Raw genomic sequence first — 19942 nt, 5'->3', positions numbered from 1 at the left:
ACTGTTCCCACCATCCCCCTCCAATTAAAGCTACTCCGGGGGGAATGGCTAGTACTGCAGTGACCAGAGTACTGGCTCAGCTCTGGGTTCCTAGCACTGTCACACCAACCAATACTGGGATTCAGACCCTGGGCTAGCAGGGGCTGCGTCAGCCTTCAGCCCCTCCCTTCCCCACAGCATAGGGAACTCCTCTGCCTTGTGTCTGGGACCACTGCTGGGATCAGCCTGCTTTGCTGGTGGGGGACAGCTTTAGTTTGTTGGTACCGATGCAGTGGCTGAGCCATTTTGTGCATCTGTTTGCATACCTGCATGCTGCTACTTGCATTGGGGAGGGCCTGGTGTCTGTGTCCCTGCCCTAATGCAGGGCAGAGACCACGGGTGTTTGTGCAGAGAGGCCATGGACAGACACATCTGCCCGGATCCCATGCATTTGTTATATTGTCCTAATGTAGCCCGGTTACAGCTGAGGTTCCCCGTCTGCCCAAGGTGTGACCTGCGTCCCTCCCTCTCTCCGCAGTTATTGGAACGCTTCCCCCGCCACTCCTGGTTCTGCACTGCAGCCAGACCATCTATGGATGTTGTCCGGACAATACAACCGTGGCCCTCGGTGTGGGCTCAGCTGGCTGCCCAAGTGAGTGAAGCTTGGGGGGAATTTCTTGTAACAGACGAGGGGTCCTGGATTGTGAATCCCTTGGGGACAGTGTAGCTATTCAGATCGCAGATTATGGGGAAAACTCCTCTGCAGCGGATTCCTCTTCTGTCTGACCCTGTAGAGCAGTGGATCTCAGCCTTTTCCATGCCCTTCTCCCATGTTGTAACAGAAAGAAGTTTTGGGGTCTCCCTCCCATCTAGCCATGGGAAAGGAAGGGTGGGGAGAACCTCCTCAAAAAGTCTGTTGGCAACCCCCAGGCTGAGAACCTCTCCCGTCTCATGTCTGCTCCATTCCAGTTCCTCCACCAGACATGCCAGAGCCTCTAGGTGTCTCCAGAGCCCGCAGCCCGGAGCACACCCACCCCCGAACAGAGGGACCCGCACATCTCTGCGCACACGCCCCCTGTGCCTTCTAAATTCCTGGCATCTTTCGTGTTCTGTAAAGCGCCAATTCCACTGCCCTAAATCTGTGCGGGGAGCAATGCAAGAGGGTTGCTCTGAACTAGGTGCCCCAAACCTCCCTTCCTCTCTGGACAAGGACCAAATCCGGCGTGAGCTCTCGTGGCCTGCACAGATGGCAGCTGGCTCCTGGTGGAGCCACGCTCGGGAAAGCCTTGGCAAGTGGTTGCCTTGTTTGTTTTCTCTACGTTCCTTGCCATGTGGCAGCTCAAAGACGGTTAGCAGTGCCGCTGTGCCGCCTCTCCCTTTATTGGATGGTAACAGACGTTTTGTAGAGCCTGAGCCAGCCTGGTGCAAGCCCCCGCGTTACTGGGAGCTGAGGGTGCTCAATGCTCCCCTGAAAGTGCTCCCAGCAGTGAGCTCTTCCCGAGGGCGTCTTGCGCCATCTCAGAGGGTTCAGGGCTAGTTCTGGGGCTGAGCTGGACAAATATTGGCCCCAGCCCTGGCCCCAGAGTGCAAGACAGATACACATCCTCCCACCCGGTAGGTCCTTCGCAGCCCACCCCAGTGCTGACTGAGAGGTGACTCTGCTTCTCAGGAGGCTGACTTGATGAACGCGTCATTAATATTTATTAAATAATTACCGGAGTCAGGGCTTTCAAAGACGGCATGTTCGGAAAGGCATTAGCCATATATTAACAGCTGAGGCTGTGACTAACTGTTAGGAAAGCACATTAAACTGCGGAAATATAGTTAAAGCTGTGTATATGGGCCTGGCTAATGCACACTTGATGGGGGTTTAATGTGCCATGTAATTTAATAAGCAGCGGTGTTCTGACAGACTCTCGTGGCACAGGGTCACCCTGGGTGGGCTTCAGCCTGAAGGGGCCAGCGCATGGCGCCACTTGGGCTGACGAGCTGACTCCCACCTCTGCTCAGCCAATGGTCTCAAAGGAACCCCATCGTGCTTCCCCTCATGCTGCCCCCTTGCTCAGAGTTCCCCGTAACCACCACAAAGCCACCTCGTTGTCCTCCCTCAAACGTTCCTTCTTCCAAGGCTGGAGCACCCATGAAAGAAAAACACTGGGTGCTCAGCACCCACTGGCAGCCCCACAGGTCAGCTCCTCCTACTCCCTCCCTGCATCTCTGCGGATTAGCTGTTCTGCGGGGTGCAGAAGGCACTGGGGGGGAGGGGAAGGAGCGGGGACAGGAAGAGGTAGGGGGAGGAGGCGAAAAGAGGCAGTGCAGGGGTGGGAGCTTGGAGGAAGGGGCTGAGTGGGGGCAGGCCCTGGGAGGAATGGGGGTTGAGCACCCCCTGGCAACTCGGTAAATCAATGCCTGTGCCTCTAGGCCTGCAAAACATGACGCCATTTAGAGAGCAGGTGTGGTCAAACCGCCCCTTGCTGACCCAGGGTCCCACTGATTCCCTGTGATATGCCATCCCTCTGTCTCTTGTCTCCTTGGGGCAGGGACTGTCTTTTTGTCCTGTGTTTGTTCAGTGCCCAGCACAGTTGGGTCCTGTTCTGTGACTGGAACACAAATTATAATGGTCATCCTCTGGGTCAGTGACACCCCCTCACACACACACGCCCCTAACCATGGCTGGGGCCTCACGCCCCCGTCTGGACTCCCGCATGGTATCACATCCCGGAGGAAGCCCCATGGATTGATTGGCTTGCTCTGTGTCCAACTCCTCTTCCCCTTCTCTTCCACCTTTGCCCTTGAGCTGGCGACGGGAGCATATATCTAAATGTAATCACCTGATGCAAGTAACTTTCTTTAATCCCCACAGCCAGGTCTGGAGACAATGGGAAGTGGAGGAGGTGGGACACAACTGCTGCTGGCCTCCCTTCCTTTTCCTGCCCCCTCCCTGCCCTCTCACCCCAGATATTATGGGATTATCCATCCCTGGAGTACAGTGGTGTGTGTCCCTTTCTCTAGATCTCCTCCCTCATTTTAGAAAGAGAGAGGAACAATAGATGCAAGCAAAGTGAGCAGGGGTAGCTTGAAGATTTTAAGACGGCCCCATGGTCAGGGGCGGGATTTGAAGGGGAAGGGGTTTGGTAGGGGCAGAGGGAGGGCACATTGATCAGCGTCCTGGTACCCACCCCAGGAATGTGGTATCGCCTCACCTGAGCGGATCAGGTCAGCCCGTACAGCCAAGTTAAGGCCCCTCCTGTTTCAGGCCCTTGCTGATTGCTGCTAATGGGACTGAGGGTTTGCTCTCTTTGACTCTCTCAGGCACCTGTCAGTGTTACCCCTACGGCTCGTATGGGGGGGCCTGCGACCCCACCACCGGCCAGTGCTCCTGCAAGCCGGGGGTGGGGGGCTTGAAGTGCGACCGCTGTGAACCCGGCTTCTGGAACTTTCGTGGGATAGTCACGGACAGCAAGAGCGGCTGCACCCGTGAGTACCTGGGAGCGCCGGGGAAGAGGGTGCCTGGGTAGAGGAACCCACTGACCACTTGTGTTTATCCTTCTCCTGCTGCCCTACCACAAAAACAGTTGAATCCTAGGTGTTCCCAGCTCCCTCTGAGAGACCTTGACCTGAATCACACCAGATCTTAACTAGATCCTGCTCATGGGAGGAGAGCCCCGCACAGGCCTCCTTAAGCAAAACCGTGCAGGGCTCAGGCTCTCGGTACTTCTGCAGTTCTCTGAGGCTAGCGCTTTGGGAACACGTCTCCAAACTGGTGCCAAGCATTCTCCAATGCTGCTGCATCAGACCCAGGTGTGAAATCACACTCAGGGGAAAGGGTTGTTTCCACCGTCTGGGGTGACATGGAATCGGGCCAGCACAGGATTCGGCAGGCTGGCTGCCCAGTCCATGGCAAGGGAACATCAGACACGCCCCTGAATCCCTGTCAGAGTCTGCATGGCCAGTTCTCAAATCTGCGCCGACATCACCAACAGTGCCCCTGTACAAACAAGGAAATAAACAAAAAAAGCCATGTTAATTTCAAGCTCCATTGGAGACACGAGCCAGAAAGTCGATACGTGCCAGATGGGAAGAGAACAGACTGGTCAGGGAAAGAAGAGTTATTTGGAGGGGATTGCAAACAATAGAGATGTGATTCTGTCTTTCTTGCTCTGTGAAATGATAGCGCTCTCTCTCTCCAGAGTGATAGACGTGTGTCGTGCTTCCACCTGGTCTTAGGTCAAGGGATTGAATATGAGGCTCAGGCTCTGGGATTGCAAGCTCACGCTTTACGATGACATGCAGTTAAACAGGATGCAGGGGGCTTTGTTGATTCGAGAACAGGCCTGGGAGGTCAGGACTCTTGGGTTCCACTTCTGACTCTGGGAGTTAGTCTTTGTCTAAACATAGACACAGTAGCTGGGAGGTGATGCCAGAAAAGTTCAGACTGGAAATAGGATGCCAGTTTAATGGGGAAGTTAATTGGAATAGCTACCCAAGGGCTGTGGATAATTCTCCACCACTAGGTGTCTTTAAATTGAGATAGGATGTTTCTTCTAAAAGATCCTCTTTAGCACAGCCACAAGATATGGGCTTAATGCATGAATTAATGGACATAATCTCTGGCCTGTGGTATGGAGGAGGTCAGACTCGATGCTCATGATAGCCCATTCTTGCCTTAAAATCTACGGCCAGACTCTCACTTACCATAAGGGTCCTGTACACAATGCTGGCTGTGGAGACTTGTAGTAAAGGTAAACGTAATTATCAAAGTGACCTTCGTGTTAATGAGAATGAGGGTCCGTGAATCTAATGGTAGGAACAGGAGACTTGGAATCCCGCATGCCTGGGTTCTTTTCCGGCATTGGAAAGTATAGTGTAGGGATTAGAGACTAGTACGGGAATCAGGACTCCTGGGTTCTTTTCCTGATTCTGCCCCTGGCAAAAGGGAGACTGGGTTAGTCTAAACAAAACGTCCTTGGCAGAACTCAAGGACTGTGATGAGATCGTGCCTGGTAAACGGGAGAAGTGTGAGACTGGAAATCAATGGATCCAAATTGGTGTACAGGAAATTAAGCTGAAGTGGTGGACAAAATAACGAGAGGATGGGGTGTTCCAGCCATCACTCCCCTTTGGGGATCCCTGAAAAGGACTCTAGAAGGAAACTTTTTCCTTCCCCACTGTTTTTCTTCACTTTCCTCTCCCTCTCCTTTTTGCATCTGGCTAATGAGTCTGGCTTAGCCAGCCAAGACTGCTGATTTTGCAACACTGCTTTAAAACTGTGACCAGGGATGCAGCTAAAGGCAATGTCCTCGACAGCCCAATGCTGCTACAAGTTTGCCGGGTCTCGGAGCGACTAATAAAACTATGTGTGCTGTGCCTGGGTTTGTCCAGCAGTCAGGTTGCAAGGGAGCCAGTGCCAGAGACAGAAGCTGCATTGCCCATCTTTACTGTTCTCTTTTCTGCCCGTTTGAGTGGGTTTGTCTTGTTTTGTCTTCAAGAAACAGGATCAGACTTTAGCAGCAGCAGTTCCAGCCCATTTCAACTAACATCTTCCCTTTTCCTCACAAAGGACAGTTATTCCCGTCTTTAAGACCATCGAAAAGACTGTCAAATGGCAGGGGGAGGGAGCTGTTCCTTCTAAAAGCTCTCTCCAGCTAAAAGGGAATAAGAGACAATGTTAAGATACAAGCCTTATTTAACACTGTACATTTCAGAGGTTTTAATTGTTGACTCTGGGCCTGTTTATTCCATTGAAATTAATGCAGCTGGGGGGTAGGAAAGTTGAATTCATTGGCGTGCGCGGCTCTTCTGGTGAAGGTGCTAAAAAGGGGAAGGCTCGCGTTCTAAAATGTGGCAATGTTTGTTCCTTGCCTCCCTGCTGCCTCCTTGCCAAGCTTGTCACTGCGACCCGGTGGGCTCAGTGCGTGACGACTGTGAGCAGATGACCGGACTGTGCTCTTGCAAGACTGGCATCACAGGCATGAAATGCAACCAGTGCCCCAACGGAAGCAAGCTGGGGATGACGGGCTGCGAGAAAGGTGAGACGAGGAAGCCACTTAGCCAGTGGCTCTTTTTCCTTGCGGAAGCAGTCTTGGGTCAGTTGTGATATACTGGCAGCGGGTGCGCAGCTACCACTGCGTTCTGCTGTCCTGTTCCCACGTGTGGCATCGGTCGCCCCTTAGTGGCTGACCCGGAGAGGGGACCCAAGCCCGAGTGCTCATGCTACCATAGAGAATCTCTTTTCGCTCAACTGCCAGGCGCTTATTTCTTTGGAGCAGCAGGTCCTGAGTCTGTTCCCATCCACAGCCTTGATGTCTGTACAACCACAGACTCGCAACAACAGATTGTCTCAGACCACTGACCTTGAACTAGTTTGGAGGGCCAGGCTAAAAGTCTGCCTGTTATCCTCAGTGGGACCAGTTGAATCTTCTGACTAAGCAGGGCTTGTTTTGCATCCACGACCAGAGCAGAGGGACACCGTATATGTGTATCACTTGTGTGTGCATCTCTTTCCTTCTTCTCGCCCCCAGATCCCTCCGCACCAAAGTCCTGCCGCGAGCTGAGCTGCGAGTTCGGGGCATCGTGCGTGGAGGTCAGTGGCTTTGCCCACTGCGAGTGCCCGTCCCCACTGTGCGTGGAGGCCAACATGACCAAGGTAAAAGGAGGAGACAGCCCAGTGGGGCTGGGGGCCAGATGGCAGGCACTCATGCATTTAGCTGGCTCAGCCTTGCTGGTTTGGAGTGGAACTGAAACCTGGCATTTCTGCTGGCTGCAGGCAGGGCCGCTCTGCTCAGTGTGCAGAGAGAGATGATGTTGCCGGCTGTCAAAGGAGCTCGTCGGAAAGGCCAGGATTTCTCTGATAGCTTCACACAGTGCCTCTGGATTCCTCCTTTCAGGATTCCTCTCCCAGGGTCTCCTCCCAGCAGGGAGAGACAAACAGGAGTCTCCCTGGCCTTCAACCCTTCGCTGACCATTTAAAGAGGGAGGTTTATTTTGCGTGCAGGGCCTGCATCATGGGTGGGGAGGGAGGAGAAACCCATGTTTCAGGTGGGCTCTGCTTTACAGAGGGGATGATGAGAGGAGGTGACGATCTCTTCAGCTGCCCCCACTCTCCCTTGCCCTTCCCAGGTCTGTGGCTCTGACGGAGTGACCTACGGTGACCAGTGCCAGCTGAAGACCATTGCGTGCCGGCAGGGGCAGGTCATCAAGGTGAAGCATGTTGGACAGTGCCATGGTGAGTCTCTTCCCTATCTGCCACTCCGGACAGGCACGTATGGGCCATGCTTAGCCCGCTCCTCTTAGCATGACTAAGCACCTAGACAGTAATAAGATAAGTACCGTTCAGCATGGATTTGCCAAGGACAAATCATGTCAAACCAGTCTAGTATCCTTCTTTGACAGGGTAACAAGCCTTGTGGAGAAGAGGGAAGTGTTAGTTGTGACAGATCTCGACATTAGTAAGGCTTTTGATACTGCCTCACATAACCTTCTCATAAGCAAACTAGGGAAAGATGGCCTAGACGAACCTACTATAAGGTGGATGCACAACTGGTGAGAAAAGCATACTCAGAGAGTAGTTATCGATGGTCAAGCTGGAAGGGCATATCGAGTGTTGTCCTGTGGGGCTTTGTCATGGGTCCAGTTCTATTCAATATCTTCATAAATGATTTGGGTAATGGTATAGAGAGTACATTTATAAAGCTTGCGGAGGATACCAAGCTGGGAGGGGTTGCAAGTGCTTTGGAGGACAGGATTAGAATTCAAAATGATCTTGACAAGCTGGAGAAATGGTCTGAAATAAATAGGATGAAATTCAGTAAGGACAAATGCAATGTACTCCACTTTGGAAGGAACAATCAGTTGCACAAATGCAAACAGGGGAATGACTGATTGGGAAGGAGTATTGCGGAAAAGGAGCTGGGGTTTATAGCGGTTCACAAACTAAATATGAGTCAACAATGGGATGTAGTTGCACAAGAAAAAAAAAAAGAGCAAACATCGTTCTGGGATGTATTAGCAAGAGGATTGTAAGCAAGACACGAGAAGTAATTTTTCCGCTCTACTCAGCACTGATAAGGCCTCCACTGGAGTATTGTGTCCAGTTCTGGGCACCAGGCTTTGGGGAAAATGTGAACAAATTAGAGAAAGTCCAGAGGAGAGCAAGAAAAATGATGAAAAGTCTAGAAAACATGACCTATGAGGAAAGATTGAAAATCTGGAAATGTTTTAGTCTGGAGAAGAGAAGACTGAGTGGGGGATCTGATGATAGTCTTCAAGTACGTAAAAGGTTGTTATAAAGAGGAGGATGATAAATTGTTCTCCTTATCCACTGAGGAGAGGACAAGAAGCAATGGGCTTAAACTGCAGCAAGGGAGATTTAGGTTGTACATTAGGAAGACTTCCCAACTGTCAGGGTGGTTAAGCACTGGAACAAATTGCCCAGGGAGGTTGTGGAATCTCCATCACTTCAGGTTTGTAAGAGCAGGTTAGACAAACAGCTGTTGGGGATGAGCTAGATAATACTTAGTCCTGCCTTAGTGCAGAGACTGGACTAAATGACCTATTGAGGTTCCTTCCAGTCCTACGTTTCTGTGACTTTATTACGCCTCTGGGTGCAATCTCTGGCTGCCTCTCTCTGTCCCTCCCCCATAGACCCAGCCCTGCCTCCTAGAGGATGAGATCCATGGCTCCTGTCCAATCCATCCCTCTAACCTCTTGCTGCTCTTTCAGAATCCATCACCCACATGAGTCACACTGTACAGCCCATGCCACTGCCCACGCTGCCCCTGGACAAGCTCCTCCACCCCCCGCCTCTAAGGCTTACCACCCGGGCCCCCGACCCCACGGAGACAGCCACCAGTTCCCTGCTGTTCGAAGCCAGGCCCATTCCTAGAAGCCAGCCTGCCACGGTACGAGTGACCACCGCCCGGCCGGCAACCACCACCTGGACCACCCAGGGGATCCGCAGGACCACCATCCGCCCCCTCTCCACCGCTCCTGTAGTCCTGGCCACCCCCCCACCTGCGTACTCTGAGTCTGGCAGTGCAGAAGGCAGCGGGGACCCAGAACTGGGCACCAGTGGAGACCAGGAAGCCAGCGGGGCTGGCTCTGCTGGTAAGTGCCCTCTGCTCCTGTTCAGTAGTCGCGTGGTGTCCAAGCCCCTGCTCCCACCACTTCTGCTTCCTCCTCAGCAGCTGTTCTTGAGCTGGTGCTGCCAAAACTACCCCAGTGCCAGGGGTCTGAGCTAGCGCCAGCTCTCAGCTCCCAGCCCAGACCTCCTTGAAGGCTGGTCTCAGCATCTGCTTGTGGGAGGATTGGAGCTGTGAGACAGGAGGTGGGTGCTGGCGAAAGATGCTGCCTAGGCAGCCTGGGAGTGGGGAGGGAGGGTCTCCTTCAGCACAGGTAGGAGGCCTCTAGTCCCCCGTGCTGTATCACCAACTGCCCCCTTGCTCACCTGCAGCAGGGGCACATAGTCAGGGGAGACGTCAGTCCAGTCTCCATGGCCCATTCAGCCCTGGGTTTCTCAGCACAGCAAGGGGGCTTTAGTAGTGAGGAGGGCTGCCTGCTAGCACCTGGAGAGTCACCTTCCCGTCCATCTCCCACAGGCCACCAGGGGCCTCTTGCTGGGGCTGTGATGGAGCCTTTCGATGAGGGGTAAGGGGAGGGGTCCCGCCTCTCACCGGGGCTGTAACGGCGCTACAGGGGCTTCTGCCTCCCGCTAGGGCTGTGAGAGGGCCAGGGGCAGGGGGGTGTCCCACCTCTCGCCGGGGCTGTAACAGGGCCAGAGGGGCTCCTGCCTCTTGCTGGGGCTGTGAGAGGGCCAGGGGGTGGTCCCACATCGTGATGGGGCTGGAGGGGGTCCCGCCTCTCACCAGGGCTGTAACATGCCCATGTGGCCCCTAATGCCATGTAGGGGAAGAGGAGCCAGAGGAGAACCAAGTGACATCCACCCCCGCCGTTGAAAGAGCGACGTGTTACAACTCCCCTCTGGGATGCTGCTCGGATGGCAAGACGGCAGCTGTTGACGCAGAAGGAAGCAACTGCCCGGGTGAGTGCGGTGGCGACAGAAAATCTCTTGAGCTACAGCGAGCAACGGCTGGTGCGGGGAGCTGCTGCCCGCTTGTTTGACGGGGTCTCTCTCTCCCAGATCTTCACTGGTAGCCTGGTAGCTGGAGTTGTAGGTGCTCGTTTTGCCCTACATAGGCCCACATGGCTTGGGACAATCATACGTGAAATAGCCTGGTGTACTGACCTCCCAGGCCTGTGTCTTTGCCCAGGTTTTGAGGTGTGATGGGGGTGATTAGGGCTGGTTTTGGTGGTAGCAAGGACAGGAGAGGGGCGCTGCCTGGGTTTCGATTTCGTCTCTGGCTAACAACCTTTTGGTTTGTGGCTAGCAGCCACAGCCGCTGGCTCAGTGTCTCTAACATGGCCGTGTTTGGGGTTATGGCCAAGGCGCCTGGGAGCTTCTCTTTCCATCGTGTTCTGCCCCCTGGCAGCAGGCCTGCGGCTCCTCTCTCGCTGAGTGAGAGACTCTGGGAGTTTCTTTCTGAGCTCGTCCTGCGCCCGGAGGGCATGAGAGCTGGGGTGCGCATCTCCGGAGCCACAAGCACACGGTCCTGATACATGCCCTTGTCGTCCTGCTCCCGTGCTTAGTAAACCAGGTCCCCTCCCCATGTGCATTCCAGGTGGGTTTCTCCCAAGGTTCTCCTTGTCGTCCCCCCCCGACACTTCCTGCGGTGGGGTTTCCAGTGGGATGCCCCCTTCTCTTTGCGTACAGTACACCCATCCCCATAAGGAGGTGCAATCCCGCCATGTACTAACACCAGTGCCAGGAGGTTGCTTCCTGCAGCTCCCTGTGCACCCCCATGGGACTCTCTGGGGGGGCTGTCCCCCTCTGCAGGGCTCTGTGCTGTTTCCATCTCCTTCCTCTGATTTCTGGGTGGCTCGGTGGGATCCCTGCAAGAAGTGCCAGACCACAGATCCCCAGAACCTACAAACAGGCTCCCTGGTTCCCTCCCCCAGCAGGCAATTCTCCTCGCCAGGGGTTCTGGTTCCCTATGGACTCCGTCAGCTGCTTCTGTGTCTTGCATGCACATGTCTGATCCTGCCTTATTGATTGTGTCCTGCTCTGGCTAACGTCTTTCTCTTGTTACCCAGCCGGTCCAGGGGGGCTGCTATCCGGGCCAAGTTCAGAGGAAACCGTATGGTAAAAGCTGCCATCTCTAGCCTGGTTTTTGCCATCTGACCCACCTGCTCCAGCAACCTCAGATACTAATCCTCCATAGCCATCAAAACTAACCCAAGCCCTGGCACTACCCACACACTACCATCCACCCCTGCCAGGGACTGAACGCTCCGCTCAGCTGTTTACTGCCAACCCCCTCCCAGCTATCCAGCTAAACGAGTCTGTATTGTTTCTTTTTGTTGCCCCTCCTTCCCATAGCCACCAAGGTCTTCCAGGGAGTCCTCATCTTGGAGGAGGTGGAGGGCCAGGAGCTGTTCTACACACCTGAGATGGCTGACCCCAAATCGGAGCTCTTTGGGGAAACGGCCAGGAGCATCGAGAGCATGGTGAGTTGGCTGCCCTGGGAGCCTTGGCCCTGCATTTGGCAAAAGGGAGGAACTATCCTGCTTGGCTCAGAGAGTGACGGTTAGGGATCCTTCCTTAAGCTGCTCTACGAGGGTAGATGTAACCTCACCCTGTGCAGCACGTGGGGAATAGAATTCATGACTTCTGGCTCCATGAACACATGCCTCTGACACAGGAGCTAACAGAGAAGCTCTCTTAACGGCTGCAAGTAACAGGGCTCATCTGTCTCTATGGACTGGCCATGAGTGGGCCAGAGGGGGTCTCACACGCTAAGTGAATATGTGACAGATGCATTCCTTCGGCACCGCCATGTGTCTGCAAGTTACCTGGCTGTGGCAATGCCAGTGTTCCAATGGCAACTCTTTTCTGCCCACACCCCCCACGTGAGGCAAAGAGGCTAGTGGAGAGACCTAGCACTGGAATGGGTCCAGAACACATTCACCAGAATGTACTTTCCTAGGGCAGGCATGTTTGCATAGCTATTGGTATGCCCCTTTAACACATGGACATATTAGGACCAAAGCAGGGTGGGGTGTGGGAGGGGGAACTTCCCTAGTGTAGAGAACCCCATGGAACCTCTCCTTTGGGACACGCTTGTGTCCTTGCCCTCTGGCTGAGGGGGCTTGGATCCAGCCTGGGTGAGGGACAGATGGAAGGATGTGTTAAGGCATTGGGCTGGACTCAGGGGATGCGCGTGTAATTCCCAGTACTACTACAAACTCCCTGAGGGACCCTGGGCAAGTTGCTCCAGCTCTCAAGGCCAGACTTTCAGAGGTATTTAGGTGCCTAAAGATGTAGCTAGGGTTTCAGTGGCATATGGACGTCCTATGGGAGTTGGGCACCGAACTGGCCTAGGTGCTTTTAAAAATGCCAGTAGGTGCCAATCTGCATCTTTCGGCACCGAAATACCTTAGTAAATCTGGCTCTCCTGTCTCCGTTCCCCACCGGTGAAGTGAGCATACAGACATTCTCTTTTCCCCACCCTTGTCTGTCTTGTCTCTTTACTGTCCATTGTGAGCTCGTCGGGCAGGGACAATCTCTCCAAGTGTCTTTGCAGTGCCCGGCATGGGAGGGAACCTGACAGGGGGATCTCGGACAGGGGTCTGTGTCATGCTCAGCAAAACGGGGGCCCGATCTTGCTCAGGGGTCTGCACTTTGCCCAGCACAATGTTGGTGGCCTGGTCTCAGTCGGGGGCTCTGCTCAGTGTCTGGCATAATGTGCGGAGGGAGTGTGGGGGTCTGTGCAGAGCCTGGCACAAGGAGGCTCTGTTAGCCCCGATCTCTGTTAGGACCTGTAGCAGGCTAGTATAATCCTGCTGCTTCTATTCATAGTAAGTAGAGGCTCAGATATGGAACCCAGTAGGTAGCGGCGGGGGTGGGAACAGGGACTGCTGGGCCTGGGTAGCCGGGCTGCTGAGGCTGAAAGGAGGTGGGGACACCCTAACTCCAAACCACTGTGGCCCCAGTCCGACTCCCTTGCTTTGTGTTTCTCCCCCTTGGCCAACCAGCTGGATGAGCTTTTCCGGAACTCCGACGTGAAGAAGGATTTCAAGAGCATCCGCGTGCGAGACCTGGGCCAGAGCAGCGCGGTCCGCGTCATTGTGGAGTCCCACTTTGACCCAGGTGAGAGCCGCCTCGCGGGTCTCTGCCAATGCTCCCCGGCGTCGCCATCTGCCTGGAGGGGGTGGGAGAGCTGGGGGGCTGGAGCAGCCGCAAACCCAAGGAAATGGCACGAGCTGGAGGGCAGGAAAGGGCCTCATTAAAAACACTAAACGCCGGGTCTTTTGTTCAGCAAGTGCAGCAGGCGTGCCAGGGGGAGGGCTGCGGCGGGGAGGGGAATGAAAAGCATCGGGCATGTGAAAGGGAAGAAGGGTGGGAGCTACCCTGTCCTCACTCTGTGCCTTTCCCTTCCTCCTCCTGGGTGTGAACAGCCACCTCCTACACAGCGGCTGACGTGCAGAGGGCCCTGCTCAAGCAGATCAGGGCCTCCAAGAAGAGGCCCATCCTCGTGAAGAAGCCTCAGGAGGATCACATCAAATTCATGGACTTTGGTGAGCCCTTTGCACCCTCAGTCTGCCTGTGTCGCTCGCTCTCTTTTGTCCTCCCTGCTTCTGTCCTCGGCTGGTCCTTGTCCTCTCTGGCAGGAGCCCATCCGACGCACCTTGTCCTACGGAGGACGTTTCATCCGCAGAGACCACAATGCTCAGCTTCGCCAGGGCGGCGCTGGTCTCCAGAACACGCTGGGAGCTGTGTTCTGCCCAGCTTGGCTCCTTGGGAACCGCCGGGCTCCCTTAGCCTGAAAAATCACATCTGGACCCCAGTTCACTGTCAGGTCAGATCCTCGGCCAGCGTGAATCTGGGCAGCTCCCTTGAGTGCTGATTTACACCAGCTGAGGGTCTGGCCCTTGTCTCCATTTCTTCTCCTACTGCCTGTGCATGGAACAGAAACCCCCCTGTTATAATCTGCTCGCCCCCGCCACCAAAGAGGGTCTGCAGCCCCGGCCATCGTCCTGCCCCTTGCGCTCCCATGAGGTTGGGTGCCATGTGATACTGCAGGTGACAGGGCTTGATTGCCCACAAAATTGTCAAACGCCCCATCGCTGCTGTCGCCTGGAAACCGCGGGGCGAGGGGAGTCAGCCGGGCAGCTCCATGGGCCTGAACAATCCATTTCCTATTGATCTGCCAGAGAATAGCCAAGCACAAGCAAGTATTGATGTCGCGTGCAGTTCAGTTTGATTAGGGAGCATATTTAGTGTGATTAGCACTGACGTACTCCAGTGACAGCTGCTCTGCAAAGACCCCAGAGAGGCTAGACAGCTGCCGGAGCCACCCACCTGCCAGCTCATGCAGCGAGTCTCCTGATCCCCAAGGAAGAGCTGTTAGTCGGAGGAGAAAGCTATGGGGAGAAAGGTGAGCCATGGGAGAGGGGATGGGGGGTGGGTTGAGCCATGAGACTGACTTTTCTCCAGCTTTTCAATGCAGTGGAATAGATGGTTCTTTGACCATCATCTCTTGTGATGGTTCATCCAGGCCCAATGGAGGGCAGAGGATGCTACTTTCTGAATGAACCAACCCTTGTAAGAGGGTGGGAAGACTCAGGATCAAGACTCAGCCCCACTGCAGCCCCTGAAAAACCATTAATCTCATGTTACAGGTGGGGAAACTGAGGCATGGGCAGGTAAATGGTCTAGCCCGAGTTCATTGTCAGACCTAGGAATAGAACCCAGGAGTCCTGACTTCTAGGCACCTCGCCTCTCCAACTTCTCTACCTCACTCTTAAAGCTGGGAATTGAACCCAGGAATCCGGCTCCCAGCCCTCTACCTTCCCCAGGGATTCCAGCTGGGTGCCAGGTTCCTCCTGAGAACCAATCCACCCCTTGTTGTGTTCCAGACTGGATTCCCAGGCTCTTCACCACCACGACCACCACCACCACCGCCACCACCATGGCTCCTATCACCACCTGGAGGTTTACCGCCCCCACTGCTGCCCATATCCTGCCCCCAGAGGCCATGGAGAGGCCCAGCACCAAGATGACAGGGCCCGCCACCACCAGGAGACCCACCACCAGCACCGTGCCGGCCACCACCTGGAGGAAGCCCACGCGCCAGCCCTCCGCCACCAAGAAGCCGTCACGGCCCTGTGACTCCCACCCCTGTCTGCATGGCGGCACCTGCGAAGATGACGGGAAGGAGTTCACCTGCAGCTGCCCTGCGGGGAAAGGGGGCGTGGTCTGCGAGAAATGTAGGTGGCTCCCTGTCTGCGGGGAGCAGTGAATGAATGCCAAGGGGCCTGACTGTGAGGTGCTAAGCCCCAGGAGCCCTCAGTGACCCCAGCTGGAGATGGACGGGGGCCAGGGCGGGTACAACCCCATGATTCCCAGTGAATAACAGTGATCTGGATTTGTGTTAGGCCCAGCCAACTTGCACACGCAATGGGGTACCCAGACCAGGCAGTGTGTGTGCAAATGACTGCAATTAGCCATTTGCATGCACAGTTATGCATGCATCATGCGGGACAAACACCTGTCTGGAATGGTCTAGTTATTAGGTAGTCCTGCCTTGAGTGCAGGGGACAGGACTAGACGATGAATTGGCCACTCATCGTCTTTTGCAGATCAGGCCCAAATTGAAAACCATCTCCCTCTTCATCCCCTCTGCCCCCACAATGGCACTGCAGGCTGGAGGAGGCTAGAAATGCCACATGGGAACAGGCCAGTGGTCCCTTTAGCCCCATGTCTTGCTCTGTTCAAAACAGGCGTGACACTCCCTGTGCAAGGCACCTCCTTAGAAAGACGACAACCTTAGTGAGGGGATGCATCTGGCAGTCATTTTTTCCTGACCCCAGGCAGTGATGCACTCAGAGGCCAATGAACGCTGGGTACCGTCTAGCACAGTGACAGCTCAAAGTGTTTTCTCATACCACAAGTGGATGCACCTGGGTGGTTCAGGACCTATCCCCCAGCACTCTGTGCTGCTCATCAACCTACTCCAAACTGGCTGCATGCTGAAGCCGAAGCTGTTCCCGTTCACTGACAGCTCAAAATGGCAAATCCATGTTGGGCTAGGGTGTAGGATGGGACTGTAAAGTGCTGATTCCTGGAAATTATTGCCTCTAATGCCGGAAGCTGAGGTTTTCAAAGCTGCTTTTGCATGTGGATATCCAGGCCTGTTAATGTTAATGGGAACTGGCTGTCTAGATCCCTTTGAAAAATCTCAGCTGCACTAAGCAAGAACAGGGGTGATAAATGTAGCTCTATCATGTGGGATTCAGGGAGAAGAGAGAAAAATGCTCTGGAGGCTGCAGGGGCTGGGTTATGAGGAATGGGTGCACGCAGCTTGGGGGGACGGGGTAGCTCTCTGAGTGTGTGAAAGGCATCTCCGACCCGGAAGGAGGAGGAGAACTGAGGGGCACCCGCATGGATCTAGCTGGGAGCAATGGGGTGAAATCGAACAAGAGGCAATGTGAGGTAAATATCTGGGGGGTGATGGTAACAGCGAGATTTAAAAGGCTGAGGAGTCATCGCCCTATGGGGGCCCCATCACTTGGGGGCGTTGAGCAGTAGGCTGGGTAAATGACTTGGGAGGATGGTGTAGGGGACGGATCCCATAACGACCTGGGGTGAGGCGGGTGAGGCCTAGCATGCCCTTTCCATCTCTGCCCCCTTCCCATGGATGTGCAGGGAGGGTGGTGCTCTCGGATTCACATCCGGGGTTGTCTCTCTCTCGCTCTCTCCCGCCTCGCCCCATCTTCTTTCCGTCTGTGCTCACAGCCATCAGGTACTTCATCCCCGGCTTCGGCGGGAAGTCGTACCTAGCCTTCAAGATGATGAAGGCCTACCACACGGTGCGCATCGCGATGGAATTCCGGGCCTCCGAGCTCAGCGGGCTGCTGCTCTACAACGGGCAGAACCGGGGCAAGGACTTCATCTCCCTGGCGCTGGTCAACAGCTTTGTGGAGCTCAGGTGGGTGCCCCTAGCCATCACCCTGGGCCCGTCCTCCATCGGAGGTTACTCAGCAGGGAAGGGAGAGGAGCAACCTGGCAGCATGAACAGGGACCCAACTCTCCTGCATGTTCTATGGGTTGCTCAGTCATTGAAAGCACAGATTCATCTGTCCCTTTTTACCATGCAGGTCCCTCTGTCCAGGGTGCCTCCCAGCCAGGCTGTCCTCAGCCCGAGCTCTCCGCATAGCCTCGCCAGCTCCCAGCTCTCCAGGTCACCCGACTGCAGCTGAACAGCTGTCTCTTTAAACCCGGCCCAGCGAGGTTTTGCCTCCTACAGGAACACCCCTTTGGGGGCTGATGGGATGCAAAGCACTGGACAGCTGCAGCAGCAGGGGTCTGAACCCAGTCAGATCCAGGGGCCGGAGTGGTGGGTGGGAGAATGGGGCATTAGTGATCCAGTTGTTAAGATCAGAAGGACCAAAAAGTAAAAAGGGTCTTGAAGGAAACAAACACTTCTGCAAAAACAAAACAAAACCAAAAAAACCCAGCAAAACCCAATAAAAACATTTGATTTTCAAAACCTGAACATTTTTGGGATGTTGATTTTGGGGGTTTGTGCTCCTCCCCCTATTCTAATCCCTGTTTTCTACAGGAAAAGGATGGAGAGAAAGGAGAATCCAAAAATCAAACCTTGTACGTGTTGTGGGTTACAAAAGCCAAAATGAAAATTCTGTTTGAAATGAAACAGTGGCTGGGGGTGCTGCAGATTCTGGACAGTTGTGTGTGTGTGTGTGGGGTCCTTGGGGAGGCCTATGTAATGAGTCCAGTTTGCCTACCCTAAGATTCCAGAGCCTGCCTGGTGTGTACGAAGATCACATCACCCACCACTGAAATGCAGCCACCTCTGTGGTGGGAAGTGGCAGCTGGGATGTGGTTGCAGCATCTAATTGAGAAGCTGTCCCAGCACCACTTTTCCTGCAATAGCCACGGCGCCACCCCAAGCCCACTGCCCCCCTCCTCCATTTCAGGTTCAACACAGGATCTGGTACAGGCATCATCACCAGCAAGGTGCCCCTGGAGCCTGGCAAGTGGCACCAGCTGGTGGTGAACCGGAACCGCCGTAATGGCATGCTGTCGGTGGACGGGGAGCCCCATGTGAATGGGGAGAGCCCGAGCGGTACCGATGGGCTGAACCTTGATACAGATCTGTTCATCGGAGGGGTGCCAGAAGACCAGATGACTGTGTGAGTAGTAGGGGAAGCTAAGTCCGCCCGCAGAACTGCTGCTCCCAGAGTCCTAGCACTTTCCTGCTGGTGGCTTCTGGTAGTGCAGCCGTAGAGGGAAAGTGAGGGGTTGAGGCCAGCACCAGAGTCCTCTTGGGAGCAAAATCTGGGGTGATCTCAGAGCTCAGGGGGCTGGGGGAGCCCCTTCTCCCAGGCAGAGGGGGGAGCGGGTTTGGAGGGAGGATCCTGGCCTGGAGTCTCTGCAAATGAGCCCAGCCAAAGCCAGGCTACTAGCGCAGACGCCACACGGCCCGTCGCGCCCTGACCCCGCTGTCTCTCCTGAGTGCCGCCTTCCCGTCCCTTCAGGGTGGCAGACCGCACGTCAGCCACCGCCGGCCTGAAGGGCTGCATCCGCCTGCTGGACGTGAACAACCAGATGTATGACTTGCGGGAGAAGGGCAGCGATGTGCTGTACGGCAGCGGGGTGGGCGAGTGCGGGAACAACCCCTGCCATCCCAACCCCTGCCACCACGGCGCCGTCTGCCACGTCAAGGAGGCTGAGATGTTCCACTGCCAGTGTCTCAACGGCTACACAGGTGAGAAGCTGGGGGAGTGACCTGGGTGGCAGGGCATCCCTGGGGATGGCCCAAATCACGAGTCCCCTTCGCCCACCCAAAGAGATCCCACGCTTAGGTGATCATGTCCCCACCTGCTGCTGGAATGCAGCCACCTCTGGGGTGGGACGTGATGGCTGAGTAGCAGTGCACAGCAACGATGCCCAGCTGGAGGTGAATCCTGAGACCAGGAGCCCAGAGTTGATACTCAGCTGCTTTTACAAAAAAATATATGCCCATAAGTCAAGGCCTCTGGGGTTTTCCTTGACCCAGAAGACAGACCCTCCAGCAGCTTGGCCTACCCCTAGTGCCAGGCAAGGACACCAGTCCATTGCTGACCCAGCCGGTGCAGTCTGCCCCCAGGCGGATCAGTTAGAGGTAGGCTCCAGGGACCGGAAACATTCCTTCCCAGTGCACACACATCTGATTGTACGTGAGCCCAGAGCTTCCAGCCTCACCCTGGCTCTGAGACCCCTTCCTGATGTGCTGCTTTTCTCCCCTAGGTCCGACCTGTGCTGATGAGAGGAACCCGTGTGACCCCAGCCCATGCCACATCTCTGCCACCTGCCTGGTGCTGCCTGAGGGAGGCGCCAAGTGCGAGTGCCCCATGGGGCGGGAAGGGGAGTTCTGCGAGGCAGGTGGGCTGCGATGGGCCTGGCGTGTGAGGGGAGGGTCTCTGTGTGAGGGGCACCCACCCCCCCAGCTAAGGGCTTGGAGGGCACAGACCCAAGTGGCTTCTCCTCTTCCCGTCTCACCCCCTCTTGTTTTGTGACTCAGTGACGGAGCAGGACCAGACCCGGCCGTTCCTCCCGGAGTTCAACAGTTTCTCCTACCTGGAGCTGAGCGGGCTTCAGACCTTTGGGCACGAGCTGCAGTAAGGCCACAGAGAAGCCAGCAGGGAGGAGGAGGGGAAGTGTGAGAGGGAGGTACAGGGATTGGGAGGGGAGTGAGGACTGTTCCTAAGAGGTGGGGAGGGGAGGTTGGTCTCCTCCCTCCAGGCACAGCACCCTCTGTGACCCATTCTTCCCACATTGCTAAGTGGGAGGGGGACCTGGGATGGAAAGGACCATCATGCAGATAGCCACAGCTGAGCCATCGGG

General features: G+C 55.3%; 1 protein-coding gene across 13 annotated transcripts in view; it reads left to right on the top strand.

Annotated features, from left to right (window-relative positions):
* AGRN (agrin) overlaps nucleotides 1-19942 on the top strand; it is a 220023-nt gene that overhangs the window by 178142 nt on the left and 21939 nt on the right. For all 13 annotated transcript variants that reach the window (XM_050931381.1, XM_050931375.1, XM_050931382.1 and 10 more), the window contains 16 exons: nucleotides 518-631; nucleotides 3292-3456; nucleotides 5865-6008; nucleotides 6501-6625; nucleotides 7099-7204; nucleotides 8701-9084; nucleotides 9884-10018; nucleotides 11414-11541; nucleotides 13069-13183; nucleotides 13492-13611; nucleotides 14953-15303; nucleotides 16832-17024; nucleotides 18034-18249; nucleotides 18595-18824; nucleotides 19346-19480; nucleotides 19620-19716. In XM_050931381.1, the coding sequence (XP_050787338.1) occupies nucleotides 518-631; nucleotides 3292-3456; nucleotides 5865-6008; nucleotides 6501-6625; nucleotides 7099-7204; nucleotides 8701-9084; nucleotides 9884-10018; nucleotides 11414-11541; nucleotides 13069-13183; nucleotides 13492-13611; nucleotides 14953-15303; nucleotides 16832-17024; nucleotides 18034-18249; nucleotides 18595-18824; nucleotides 19346-19480; nucleotides 19620-19716 (2758 nt within the window). The remainder of the gene's footprint in view (nucleotides 1-517; nucleotides 632-3291; nucleotides 3457-5864; nucleotides 6009-6500; nucleotides 6626-7098; nucleotides 7205-8700; nucleotides 9085-9883; nucleotides 10019-11413; nucleotides 11542-13068; nucleotides 13184-13491; nucleotides 13612-14952; nucleotides 15304-16831; nucleotides 17025-18033; nucleotides 18250-18594; nucleotides 18825-19345; nucleotides 19481-19619; nucleotides 19717-19942) is intronic.

The sequence above is a fragment of the Gopherus flavomarginatus genome, chromosome 21 (genome assembly GCF_025201925.1).
Source record: "Gopherus flavomarginatus isolate rGopFla2 chromosome 21, rGopFla2.mat.asm, whole genome shotgun sequence".
In the NCBI taxonomy this organism is placed as follows: domain Eukaryota; kingdom Metazoa; phylum Chordata; order Testudines; family Testudinidae; genus Gopherus; species Gopherus flavomarginatus.
Note: the sequence above shows the minus strand (reverse complement) of the source record. Positions and strands in the feature narration are given on the sequence as shown.